Source organism: Drosophila albomicans, chromosome 3 (assembly GCF_009650485.2).
Source record: "Drosophila albomicans strain 15112-1751.03 chromosome 3, ASM965048v2, whole genome shotgun sequence".
In the NCBI taxonomy this organism is placed as follows: domain Eukaryota; kingdom Metazoa; phylum Arthropoda; class Insecta; order Diptera; family Drosophilidae; genus Drosophila; species Drosophila albomicans.
Genome location: NC_047629.2, coordinates 34,777,160 through 34,790,254, shown reverse-complemented (window position 1 = coordinate 34,790,254; position 13,095 = coordinate 34,777,160). Strand labels below are relative to the sequence as shown.

Below are 13,095 nucleotides of genomic sequence, written 5' to 3'. Positions count from 1 at the left end.
AATAATTAATAATAATAATAATAATAATAATAATAATAATAATAATAATAATAATAATAATAATAATAATAATAATAATAATAATAATAATAATAATAATAATAATAATAATAATATTAATAGTAATAATAATAATAATAAGAATAAAAAATTAACTTTAATAATCTCGTCATATTAAATCAACCGAAATAAATTAACGCAAAACAATGAAATAATCACCAAATTCTTTTGGTTTACTTCTAATTTATGTTTCAATTATGCTATTTAACTTAACATTCACTGATAAGCTAGAAATAGTTTTTTAATCTGTTCATAAAATGCTCTATCTATGTTTGTTACCAATTCCATGAACAAACCATAGGGTTCTATGGTGTAATGGTTAGCACTCTGGACTTTGAATCCAGCGATCCGAGTTCAAATCTCGGTAGAACCTTCAAATTTGTAAGTTTTTCTTATTAATTTTTTTTACATTTTTAATTTAAAGTAAAGTTGTATTTCTAACAGTTTATATATTTGTTCAATTTTTAAATCAAAAACTATATATACGCCTAAAATTATGTGATGATCTTTTCTACAAACTGACAGTGCCAAATTCGCAGTGCGAATGTGCTTGCAAATTAAAGCGAGATAGCTAGATGTGCTCGCTGCACATTCTGTCAATCGCAAATACCTAAAGAGCAATGGCCGCGCAGTTACAGTGCAGCCAACCTACCATAAAATAAAGATAAGCTATAAATAAACTCCCCATGGAATGCACTGCTCGGTTGTTGATAAAAGCAGAGCAAGCAGTCTCTGACGTCACAGCTGCTCGCTCAATGGGGAATTTGTGGCATCTGTTTGTGTTCCTGACCTAAGACAAGAAGTTATTTATCTGCGAGTACATTTGCCCCTTTTTTATCACATAATGTTAGACATTTCAATCAAGTACATTCGTATAATATTTATTTGAACTATTTACAAAAATTAATATTACATTTACGTATAATAAAAAAAAGCTAGTGCTTGCTTTTCTTCTTCTTCAATTTGTGCTTAGATTTTTCGCTCTTCTTCGACTTTTTCTTAACTTTTTGTTTTGATTTCTTAGACTTTTTACCACTGGATTTCTTGTGCGACTTCTTTAACTTCGCACGTTTTGCTTTGGAACTACTGGAATCGGAACTTTCCGAGCTATCCTCATCGCTATCAGCGCTATGGTCGCTACTACTCATTGTACGCTCCACCCAATGCTCCGTCTTGCGTTTGCTTGGCGCATGTTGCTGCCACAGTTGCTGCAGCTTGGCATCTATACTGGCCTCCGCGTGCTTTGAATTGTTACCTGGTGGCGGCTGCTTCAGTTGACTGGGCAACTTGGGGCCATAGAGTTCTTCGGGCGGAACTTCTGCCATGGCCAGTTCCTTGTCATTCTTCAGTCGCTCCTCGCGTGATTTGTATGCAATTTTCAATTTGTTGCCCTCAATGGGTGCAAATTTGGGTTTGGATGGCTGCTCTTCGCTGGGCTTAAAGAGCGCTGCAAATAATCCCCGAGGCGGTGAGTTGTTGCGCAGCACATTGGCAGCTGCCGCGGACGCGGGTACGGCTGCAGTGATTGGTATGCCCAGAGCAGCCTGCATAGCAGCCAATTTCTCCGCAGCCGTCTGTTGTGCCTCTTCTTCGACTGCAGCGGGTTTCGTATCCGTCTCTTCATCGCTGTCGTCAAATATGCTTCTGAAGAGATCTGTCTTTTCCGAAATGGGCTGATCACGTGACGCATCCACAGCCAGCTCGAGTGGCGTTCTTGGCACAAAACTAGGCTTGATAGCAGGGGTTTCGGATGCAGTTTCTGATCTGTCGATCATTTCTACTGGCTTAGCTGACTGTTCTACAGATTTAAGTGGCAGTTCGACCGCAACCTTGGGTTGCTCTGATGGTAGACTCGGCTTCTGAGGCGGCTCTATATGCTTGGGTATTATGTTGGGTGTTTGAAAGTTTGCCTTGGTATTGATTGAGGTTTCCAGATAATCAAAAATGGACATTTTAGGCTTTCCTTTAAGATCCTTTTCGGGATCGGGTAATGCTCCTCCAAAGGGTTCAGCAATGTTATAGCGCTTACACAGCAGTGCATTGGGTTTCCACATGCTCTTTGTGCGCGTCATCACGATTTTCTTTTGCTCCGTTGGCTTAAGCTGCTCCTGCTGCTGTTCCGCCTGCACCGTAGCCTCCGATACAAATCTATCAAGCATGAGACCAGCTAAAGGACGATAGATTTTCGATGCCTGTATAAATTCTTTTTTCTCCATTTCGCGATCCCACAGCGATAACGTTACCGGCTGTAAATCGGCCAGAAATTGAGTAATTTCTGCGTCATCTTTCAATTTTGCACTAAGGAACTGTTCATATCGCTGCTGTTTAGCTTCGTCCGCGAGGAAGGGCTTGAAGCCGCCTGAAGGTGTTGTTGACGCTGCAAAATAAAAAAAGAATTGATTATTTTTCGCATTACTTCATGACGATTGTGCATACTTACCCAAGTTCTTGGTTTTGGATGCCGCCTGCTGCAAGATGGAAGCATTTGTTTGCTGCAATTCTTTATTGAGCTCCACAGCAGGCGATGGCGATGGCGCTAGCTGCTCCTCACCCGTTGTTGTAATGAGTCCTCCCTTGGTAAAGTTATCACTCTTAGCGCTGATCAGCTCTAGCAAGGATTTGCTACGCTCCTGTTGATTGCTCACGCTTGTCGCTATTTTGAAAGGATTTTTTTTCGTTGTCTGCACCACTTCGCCCAACAGCTCAGCACGCTGCTCGGGATTAAGATCATGTCTACCCAGACCCGCCTTCTTATGTTCTTGCGCCTGCTCCAACCTGCGAGCCCTTTGCGCATCCATTGGTGCAAATCGACTGCGGCGATGCAACCAATTGCGTGGCTGAAAATCACGTGGCAAGTCGATGGTATAAGGCTGTGATAGTGTACTGTTGCTTTTATCCTCGCTGAAGCCATCGATAACATGCCGCTGCTGAACATACTCCACCTTCTTCTTCTTAGGCTGTTTGTCGGCCAACGAGAAATCGTAGCGTGTCATATCATCTCGGGCATATATATCATCGTCCTCCTCCTCAAAAGCGCCCACACCAAACGCCTGACCGCGTATAGAAAGTTGTTTCTGCTTGGCCGCCGCCTCTAGCTGACCAAACAGATTGATGTGCTGCATGGGAGCCGCTGGTGTGCTACCCTTGGAGAGCACCGGGGCACGACTCAAGCCTGAGTAGCTCATACCGAAGCGATTCTCTTTGGGCGTATAGAAAATGGGCTCATAATCATCGGGGGCAAAGGTTATATCCTCATCGTCCTCCTCCTCCGGCTCTTCATCATCATCAGCTTTGCTGCTGCTAGGTAATCCCTCGTTGCCATAGTGCTCCAGCAGATACTGTTCCCTTTGATTGCGAGCCGTTGTCTGTCGCTTTTCCTTGCGCGTCTGTCGCGGTCCAACACCTTGTCCCGGCTTCCAGCCCATGCTCTTCAAGATGCGCACAGCGACTTTGTCGCGCACTGGACGCAACAGTTGCTCCAAAACAGGGACACCGGGAATTGGACCATCCATCTGTGGCTGCATAAGCTTACGCTTGCGCTGCCCGGTGCGCTGCTCCTTCTCGCTGTCCTTGGCGAACTCATCACGTGTACGTATGCCTTGTGGTGCTATGCCGAATTCTCCCAAATCTTCTTTGTCCATGAAGTCTTCCGGTCGCTGTTGAACTGCAGCTGCTTTTTCGCCGCGGGAACTCTTGAAATTCTGCGGTGTCCAACCCTCCAGTGAACCGACAGTGTTCCAAAAACCAGCACTAAAGCCACCGGTGAACGCACCATGAAATCTTCTCTTGCCATTTTCATCTTTCACAATTTGATCTTCGATGGACAATGGCTTCTTAGCAGGCACCTCATCTAAACGATTACCAATAAAATATATATTTTCCTATAGTGCATAGCATGCTTACCCTTTTCCAATGGCTCTAATGGTGTACCGAAACGATGTAGATGCTCCTCCTCATCCATTTTTATTAATTTTTAGCTATTTGACAAAGGTATAAACAGCAAGAACGTAAAAATGCTCTCAATACGCGCTCAGCTGGCATACTAAACGTAAACAAGCAGCCAGTGCTGCCAGATCTTTTGAGATATGGTCGATATCAACAACAGTTCATTTATGCCGAGCTATTAAATTATAAATTAAGAGATAATATACTTATTCCTTTCTATAAAGTTGTCTCTATTAATGTGAAATTTACCAATTTGCCCATTTTTTTTATAGTAGAACAGCAAAACAGTAGACAATTAGTAGATTTCGCGTTGTATTTTTATATTTGGTATACTCATCATAATTACAAAGTATTTTTTGAAATTTTGCTTATGGTCACACTTCGACAACTAAAAAAAAGCTCTTTTTATAAGAAACAAACAGCTGTTTTTCGCTCTCGAAACTTTTTCAGTTTTAGAACTTTATTTATTTCTCGAGAATTTGTTGAAGATTTGTGTAGACGGCAACAAACAATTGCTCGCAATTTGTAAGTATACGAAACACACAATAGACAGGTATGTCCACATGTGTTTTAGACCATTTGGCAATGGTTGCATTTGCGGCACTTGTGTATGCGTGTGTTGGTGACTAATGATGTCAACATTTTTTGGTTTCTCTTTTTTGCCTATTATACTTTCAGCTGGCTGGCATTTGCCATTTTAATAAGCTGGACGTGACTCTGGCAGGTGCATAGAAAATACACGTAAGTGATGCAGTAGCTCTTAAATTGGAAAATAAAATATGTATTAAATGCGACTTTTTTTGCATGCACTTTTCATACACACACATATGTATGTATATACATCTAAACATGACCCATACAACGCCATCTATCGAACAGTTTCATAACGCACACACGCACAAAACTGGCAAAGTGACAGTGGCAACAATAACATCGACAACAACAAGATCATGTCGGAGAAGAATATCAAAGTGGGCGCCCGGGTCGAACTGACCGGCAAGGAGCTGTTCGGCACGATCGCCTACGTTGGCATGACCAGCTTTGCTGTTGGCAAGTGGGTGGGCGTGGTGCTGGACGAGCCGAAGGGCAAGAATAGTGGTTCCATCAAGGGGCAGCAGTACTTTCAATGCGACGAGAACTGCGGCATGTTTGTGCGGCCCACGCAGCTGCGTGTGATAATGCCAGCTGGCGGCGATAGTGGTGGTTCAGGCAATGCTACGCCCACGCTGCAACCCACAAAGGCACGGCTTAGCGGATCACGCAACTCACTCTCATCCAGTCGCCAGTCATTGCTTGGCTCACGCACACAACTCACCACATCATTAAGCGAACGCACTGGATCCAGCAGCAGCTTGGCTGCTCGCAAATCTCTTGCGCCTCAGAGCAGCAAGGATAAGGATGTCTCCAGCACGGGATCGTTGGCAGCCGAAGGCGGCGGTGGCAGCGGCGGCGCAGGCGCCACAACATCCGCTACCGCATCGAAGCGTGCTTCGTTTGTGGAGACCGGCTTTCTGGAGATATTGAAGCCACAGTTTACACCATCGCAGCCCATGCGTTCGCCCTCGTTTACGGCTACTAGCACGACGGAGGACAAGGTTGCCTTGCTGGAGGCACAAAAGACCAGCGCAGAGCTGCAAACACAGCTGGCGGATGTCACCGAGAAGCTTGAGACATTGAAGCAGCGTCGCAACGAGGACAAAGAGCGTTTGCGAGAGTTCGACAAGATGAAAATTCAGTTCGAGCAGCTGCAAGAGTTTCGCACCAAAATAATGGCTGCCCAGGCATCTCTACAAAAGGAACTGCAGCGTGCCAAGCAGGATGCCAAGGACGCCATCGAGGCCAAGGAGCAGCATGCCCAGGAAATGGCAGAGCTCTCTGACAATGTCGAAATGATTACCCTGGACAAGGAAATGGCCGAGGAGAAGGCAGACACGCTGCAGTTGGAATTGGAATCGAGCAAAGAGCGCATCGAGGAGTTGCAGGTGGATCTAGAGTTGTTGCGCTCCGAGATGCAGAACAAGACAGAATCTAGCATAGCGGCCAGTGATGGTGGTATGTCCACCTATGAATTCAAGCAGTTGGAGCAGCAAAACATACGCCTCAAGGATACTCTCGTGCGTTTGCGTGATTTAACGGCGCACGACAAACACGATATACAGAAGCTAACCAAGGAGCTGGAGATGAAGCGTTCTGAGGTCGCAGAATTAGAGCGCACCAAGGAAAAGCTTAGCTCCAAGATTGATGAACTGGAAGCCACAGTCGCCGACTTGCAGGTGAGCTTCTTTACTGTTTTTTAATGCTAGCAGGCATGTTCCCAAACACCCGGCTAAATACCATTCATTTTATTAGAATCTCAAATTGTATAACAGTTTGTTGAGTTTATTAATTTGTGGGATTTTTGTGATATGACTTTTTTACAACTTCCTAATTAGTTAACTCAAATTATGCTTAAATTAATTTTCTTAAGTTCATTTTTGTTACATTTTTAGGTGAAACATTTTGTTTTAAATTTCTCGTGTAACATACTTCATTTATATACTTAGGTAGTTTTAATAAACGAATTTGACAATTTAGGACCTGCTAATATTATACATTTCATTTGATATATATTTAGTAACCTTCTCTAAAAAATATATCTACTTTTATAAGTTTTTTTAAAAGTTGTTCCTTATCGAAGTTATAAATTTTCAAATTGATTCGGGAACAGGCCTGCACTACTTAGTATAAACTAAAGCACAATTTTTGCTGGAAGCTACAAGCTGCTTTTTAAGTAGATAGCTTTCGCCCTCCCCCACAAATTCCCAGCTCCTAGCTTGATTCTCTCTCTCTCTCTTACCTTTCGTTTACTTTTAACACCTGCAAAATTTCCTTTCCCCGGTTCACTTTTGCTTTGTTTGGCTTTTGCTTCAACACCTGTCACATTTTTGTTAATAATAACAAAACATAGACAATACATTTGCTGTTCTTTCGCTCCCAATTCTAAATAAATGTTCATTTAATTTCTTTGCCGGCCTACATAATATAATCAATAAAAATAAAACTGGTTTGCAGGAGGTAAATTCAAATTTGTTGTACAATTTGTCATAATTCATAAAGTCATATTTTGTTTATCCCCGCTAACCCATTTCAACAATTCATGATGGAAACTGTATTAAAAATCGAATTTGTTATTGCCTTTCTAAAGGAACAAGTGGATGCTGCACTGGGCGCCGAAGAAATGGTCGAACAACTGGCCGAGAAGAAAATGGAATTGGAGGATAAAGTCAAGCTGCTCGAGGAGGAAATTGCACAGCTCGAAGCGCTCGAGGAAGTGCACGAACAACTGGTGGAGAGCAATCATGAACTAGAGCTGGATCTGCGCGAGGAACTCGATCTGGCCAATGGTGCCAAAAAGGAAGTGCTACGAGAACGTGATGCTGCCATTGAAACAATCTACGATCGTGATCAGACCATCACCAAGTTCCGTGAGCTGGTGCAAAAACTCAACGAGCAGCTGATCGAGCTTCGCGATCGCAGCTCCAGCAACGAGCAGAAATCACTGCAGGATCCAAGTCTCAAGTTGGCAACCGAGACCATCGATTACAAGCAAATGTTTGCCGAGTCCAAGGCATACACTCGCGCCATCGATGTGCAGCTGCGACAGATTGAATTGAGTCAGGCCAACGAACATGTCCAGATGTTGACTGCCTTTATGCCCGAATCCTTCATGAATCGCGGTGGAGATCATGACTCGATACTTGTTATACTCCTCATCTCGCGCATTGTCTTCAAGTGTGGCATCGTTGTGTCGCAGACCCGTGAACGCTTCCCCGCCGTCGAGGCTGTTACCCGTGAGGCCGTGACCCAAGGATATGCGGTGCAGCAATATGCGTTCAAATGCCGCCTGATGCACTACATCCACAATCTGCAATGTGCACTGCATCAGATACTCTACGGTCTGAATAGCTGCACTCCGGACACGTTGTTACGTGCTGGCAGCTCACTGCCCGAGATGGTGGCACAGGAGAAGATCGTCGATGGCATCATCGAACTGCTGAAATCAAATCAGCTGGATGAGAACAGCACCACGGACAATATCGAGAAGTGTGTGGCGTTCTTCAATGCCATGAACTCGGTGCTCTTGGCGGGCGAGCAGCTGCTGAACGAAACACAAATGATACGCGACTGTGTTGCTTCGTTGGGCGCCGCCTGTGAGTCCATTTTGAACGATACGGCGATTGCCAAGGTGATCATTGAGGAGGCGGGCGCCACAAGTGATTCGATGCTGCTCATTCAGTTCCTCAACGAGCACATGGAGAGCATCAAGCAGCAGGTGAAACTGATCAAGCGCCGCCTGCCCAATGATCAGCATGTGATCAAGTGCGGCCTGTCACCACACAAAATGGATGCAATGCGAGCGTTGGCCCAACAAATCAGTCGCATTATGTCGGCCATGCATGCGGCCACCAAACAGGCGCTGGCTGCCATTGTGGCCAACACGGAGAGCGATAATGCGGCCGAGCATACGCTCCCCCAGGACAAATACTGGTCACTGCTCTCCGCGGCTTGTGAGCGCATCTACGAGCAGGACGATCGTGGTCCAACGCAGAACTTCAAGGCACTGCTTGGACAAGCGAACTCTGATCTACAGCACATTGCCCAGCATCTGCTGGACAAGGAGTACGAGATTATGTCCGCCGCAGGTGCAGCACCACGTGTCCAAGCGCAGAACACGCCTATCAATCAACGCGCCCAGCTAATCAAGAAACAGCTGGAGCAGAAGAATGTGCTGGCCGCAACGCTGGAGAATCGTGAGGCGGATATCAAGCAGCTGAAACTGGCGGCCAAGATGAAGCTGAACGAACTGAGCGAAATGCAAATACGCAAAGATCTCGCCGAGAAGAAGCTGAGCGTGCTTCAGTCCGAGTATGAGCATGCGGTTAATAAATGGAAACTGCAGTACGAGGAGACGCATCAGAATCTGCTCAAGAAAGAGAAGGAATTCGAGGAGACCATGGATCATCTGCAGAGCGACATTGATGCGCTCGAGAGCGAAAAGAGTGATCTGCGCGACAAGCTTAAGCTAAACACAAGCGTGGGCAAGAGTCAAGCCTCTGATTCGCACTCCTCCTCCGCGCACAATCTTTCAGGCACTGGCCTAGGCGGCCCGGGTAGCGCCAATGCAAGTTACACGGCTCCGGCTGGCACCGCGCCGCTGGTGGCCGAAGAGATGCAGCTGCTGAAGTGCGCCTTCAACCAGGAGCGCAATGAGCGTTTGCGTTTGCAGGCGCAGGATATGCGCGCCAAGTTGCAACAGTTTGAGCCCATCCATGTGCCTCAGCCGCAGGATCAACGCATCAATGCGCTAGAGTCACAGCTGACGAAGATGAAGCATGCCTGGGTGTTGTCGCTGCTCCAAGTGCAGGCCAAGGGCGGCAACGGTGGCACCGCCAATATCAACACGATCGCCATGCAGCGTCGCCATCAACCGTTGCCCCAAAAGTCGGAGATCAGTACGCAAGCATCACGTCTCGCTTCAGATATTCTGTCGGAGTATCTACAACGGAAGCCACATCGTGCGGCGAGTGGACAATTCGCCGCTTTTCCCACCGTCGATGTAAAGCGTGTGCTGCAGATTTAAGCGGTCAGCGACGGGGCAATTGGGGCAATCATTACGTAGCTAGGCTAGGTCACTTTTATAATGCTTCGTTTTCTGGCTAGCACAAAGGTTTTAGCGAAAGGGGAAATCCCCATCTTCAGCCCACACACAGAGCAACACACGCTAGTAGCTTCTTTGGCTTGTCCCCCCACTAACAACCTACACTAACTAACAATGATCCCCTCCTTCCTAATAGTATCTGCCTTGTGTGGTCACCAGCGTGCTTCTGCTCATTGAGGTCTATGACTTTTGGATGCGCTCGAGGAAGAGCAATCGTTTCTACTGGAATCAGGTTCTCCTCCGCTTTTTCATTGGGCTATGGGATTAAGTGATGATCGCACTTCTTTTATTGTAAATCTTATTTAATTTATGTTTGTATCATAATAATAATGCTATATGTGTAACTTATGCAACTGTGTATCTCCACTGAAATCAACTCAAGCGAACCCAGAACCCAAAAACCCTTTTTATAGCTACTATATAAATTAACAAGAAATGTATTATGTATCCATGAAGGCGAGAAACTATGTGAATAAAAAGACACAATCTACTATTTGTAACTAAACACAAATTCAATTTGCATATGAGGAATATATACAGTTATATACAATATACCAATATACACTGAATAAACGAGTATATTTTCCAGATGTTGTTTAACAAATAACTATACGCTATTTTATTTAAAAGCAAATAGTTGAATTTTATTTTCAGCAAATTTCAAATAGTAACGTTCGTTTGCCGAACAGCTGTTTACGTTCCACTTGCCATCCACTTGTCGCTCTTAAGTTCCAATAAGCGTGAGAGAGCGCACGCTTTTGCTCTCTTACATTGTCGCTCTCACTCACACTGCGACTGCTTGCTCAACACGCGAAAGCAGCAACAACAAAAGCAAGGCCCAATGCCGCCAGGTTACAGCAACAACACGAACAACAACAGCTGCAATAGACACATAGAAACTATTACACTAGCCGACCATAAACCATGATGGTCACAAAACTGTGTAGTAGCAGTCCCCTCCCTCTGCCCGCCCTTTACTTTGCTCTCGCCCGCTTCGCTTTAGCAAATGCAAATGCAAATTGCTAACAGTTTTCAATCTCTTTCATTGCCCTTTTGACTGCCCAGCTGAGCCTTCAGTCTGACCTTATTCTAGCCCCCTTTTTGGAGTCCCTGATTCGCTGGTTCTTCTTCATGTTCCCGACGATTTTTCTTTAATTGCGCGCCCCGCTTGCCGGAAGCCAAAGCGGATCCACAACGTCATTACGATCCTAACCTAAGTGATCCGCTGTGAGTTGACCATTCATTTGGTTCCATGGAGGGGGATGGAAGGGGGGAACTTCTCCTCATTTGTTGTGTTTATAGAGCGGCTTTAATGTGTGTCGGCTCGGTTCGGTTGGGTTCGCTGTGCTGCGGGCTCGCCTTTTTTGTTCGCTGTCAATTCTCACGCCCAACTCTGACCTTTTTACGGTATATTTCGAGTTTTTGTATTTTTGTTTTTTTTTTTTATTTTGGGGTTTTCCGTGGTCTGTTTTGTAACAGTTTTTCATAGGCAGTCTGGTAAGTTCTAATGTATGTTTTGAAATTGTAATGTATCTGCATCTGCATGCGATTCGCTCTGCTTGCGACGTCCGTCAAGAATAGACTGAGTTGCTGATGAGATCCTTAACTGTCACTGACACACATATCCAATAACCAAACAACACACTAACTGACCCAAGTTCTCTTGTCATTGGCTTACATTGCGAAAAAGACCAAAAAACGCAACGGCAACAACAACGAAAATATAAAGAAACAACAATCAAAACAAAAAGTTGGCTCATAAAGCAAAGCTTGTAATGCCCCCGGAGCTGTTGACTCATGCCAAGTGCCAAGTGTATAAAAAAAAACAACATAATTGTGGTATTATAAGACATGTCAGAACGATCAGTTTGATGTGATGAGCTCGAAACATACCCTTTAGTTATAAAACTTGGAAAAGATACTTTTTTTTGTTGTTCGTTGTTAATTATTATATTCTTTGGGATCGTAACCATAAATAAATAAACTTACAAGATTTATTTCATTTTAAATTTAAGGTACTAACTTATTTATATCAGAGTGTTCTCTACTATATATTATACTTTTCTAGATTTATAGGTTAAAATACACTGGATAACTAATGGCTCTTATATTATATTTAATATTTTCAAACTTGCATCATATCTTCGTACTTCCAAAACAGAACAACTGACTTACACAAAATAAGGATGGTTTTAAAATGAAATTTAACATTCTATGTTCAAAATTAATTATCTTCAGTTCAATATCAAATTGTTCAATGAAGAATACGCTTCAGTTTTTGAATATATCAACATCATACTCTTTATGGTTTGCAACATATCTAACGCACACCGATTGCTAGTCTGGCATACCTTAAGCAATCAGACTGTAAAGGGTATTAAAGAAATAATTAAAAACAATTGTACGATACGCAGCAGAGCAAAATCAAAACCGAAACCAGTTTGGGCCGAGACCTCAGTCTTATAAACTGACCACAAGAAGAGCGAGAGTGCAATAGCAGCAACAAGCTTAGGAGGCAGCTCAAGAACATGCAACGACGTTACAACTGACTGATGATCACTCAGAACTCCAACTCCGGATACCCTACAAATGTTAAGCCATGATCTCTCAGTCAGCATCAAGAAGCGGAAGCGCGCAAGTTTTATGCTTATTGCATTCTTTGGGGTTCTGTTAGTTACGCCTGGTTAAGTTCGAAGCTCGCAGCTCGAAGCTAAGAAGCTCGATTTGGTAAATGACCAAACAGTAGCCAACAGACATCGGACATCAGCAGGGGACGCCCCCAAAGCATAAACAAAAGGCCACGCAAGACATATGCTACCATCAAGCTAATGGCTTGTGGAGATGGCTGCGATTCAGAGTCAAGTCTCGTGGTGTGCTTCGGTTTGGTTTGGTTTGGTTTGGTTCCGTCTCCGGGTTCGAAGCTGTCAGAACAATGGGGCAAGCGCTAGATTCGAGCTTGAGGCATCTTCACTTTGGCCACTTGAAGTGCTCATTGTGCATGTTGTTTTGGTCTGGTGTGCGGCACTTCTTGAGATTTGTTTAGTAGCACGCACTAGACGCTATGTCTATGTCTGAGCTCCATTGTTATTAACACTCTTATATGTGGACTCATTGTTGTTGTTGCTGGCCTGGCGTCATCTGTCGGCTCACATGGCTTTTGGAGGTCCAGAGCGCATCCGACTACCCCCATCCCTAACCCCTGCCCTTGCTTCGCGCTCAGTTGCATTGTAGTTCACTTGAACGCTTTCGTAAGCCAACCACAAAAGGGTTAACAGAGAGCGAGAGAGCGCTCAAAGCACGATGAGAGCACAATATACAACAGCTGGTGCTTAAGAGAGCGCGCTTCGAACTGGTTGGCTTTGAAGTTGAGCTGCGCTTACCAGGGTTGTCAG

At 44.5% G+C, this 13,095-nt stretch overlaps 2 protein-coding genes and 1 non-coding gene across 5 annotated transcripts; 2 read left to right on the top strand and 1 right to left on the bottom strand.

The window, feature by feature from the left end:
• The first annotated feature begins 361 nt into the window (after nucleotides 1–361).
• Trnaq-uug (transfer RNA glutamine (anticodon UUG)) lies at nucleotides 362–433 on the top strand. Its single transcript has one exon. It is a non-coding gene; the product is annotated as a tRNA-Gln (tRNA).
• Nucleotides 434–973: 540 nt separating this feature from the next.
• Nucleotides 974–4,220, bottom strand: LOC117570230 (G patch domain-containing protein 1 homolog). The gene is made up of 3 exons (XM_034251732.2): nucleotides 3,964–4,220; nucleotides 2,501–3,910; nucleotides 974–2,437 (listed from the first exon to the last, which is right to left on the bottom strand). Exons 1-3 carry the CDS (start codon nucleotides 4,019–4,021, stop codon nucleotides 996–998), a joined length of 2,910 nt encoding a protein of 969 aa, XP_034107623.1. The 5' UTR covers nucleotides 4,022–4,220; the 3' UTR covers nucleotides 974–995.
• Nucleotides 4,221–4,398: 178 nt separating this feature from the next.
• Nucleotides 4,399–9,978, top strand: LOC117567865 (dynactin subunit 1). Of its 3 annotated transcripts, none has more exons than XM_034248128.2 (4): nucleotides 4,399–4,530; nucleotides 4,684–4,746; nucleotides 4,885–6,278; nucleotides 7,190–9,978. In XM_034248128.2, the coding sequence occupies exons 3-4, from the start codon at nucleotides 4,956–4,958 to the stop codon at nucleotides 9,623–9,625; spliced, it is 3,759 nt and encodes a 1,252-aa protein (XP_034104019.1). In that variant the 5' UTR covers nucleotides 4,399–4,530; nucleotides 4,684–4,746; nucleotides 4,885–4,955; the 3' UTR covers nucleotides 9,626–9,978. The 3 variants fall into 3 exon arrangements, with proteins under 3 accessions (XP_034104019.1, XP_051859865.1, XP_051859866.1); XM_052003905.1 differs by having other exon boundaries at nucleotides 4,399–4,558; XM_052003906.1 differs by lacking the exons at nucleotides 4,399–4,530; nucleotides 4,684–4,746; nucleotides 4,885–6,278 and adding an exon at nucleotides 6,952–7,059.
• Nucleotides 9,979–13,095: the final 3,117 nt, after the last annotated feature.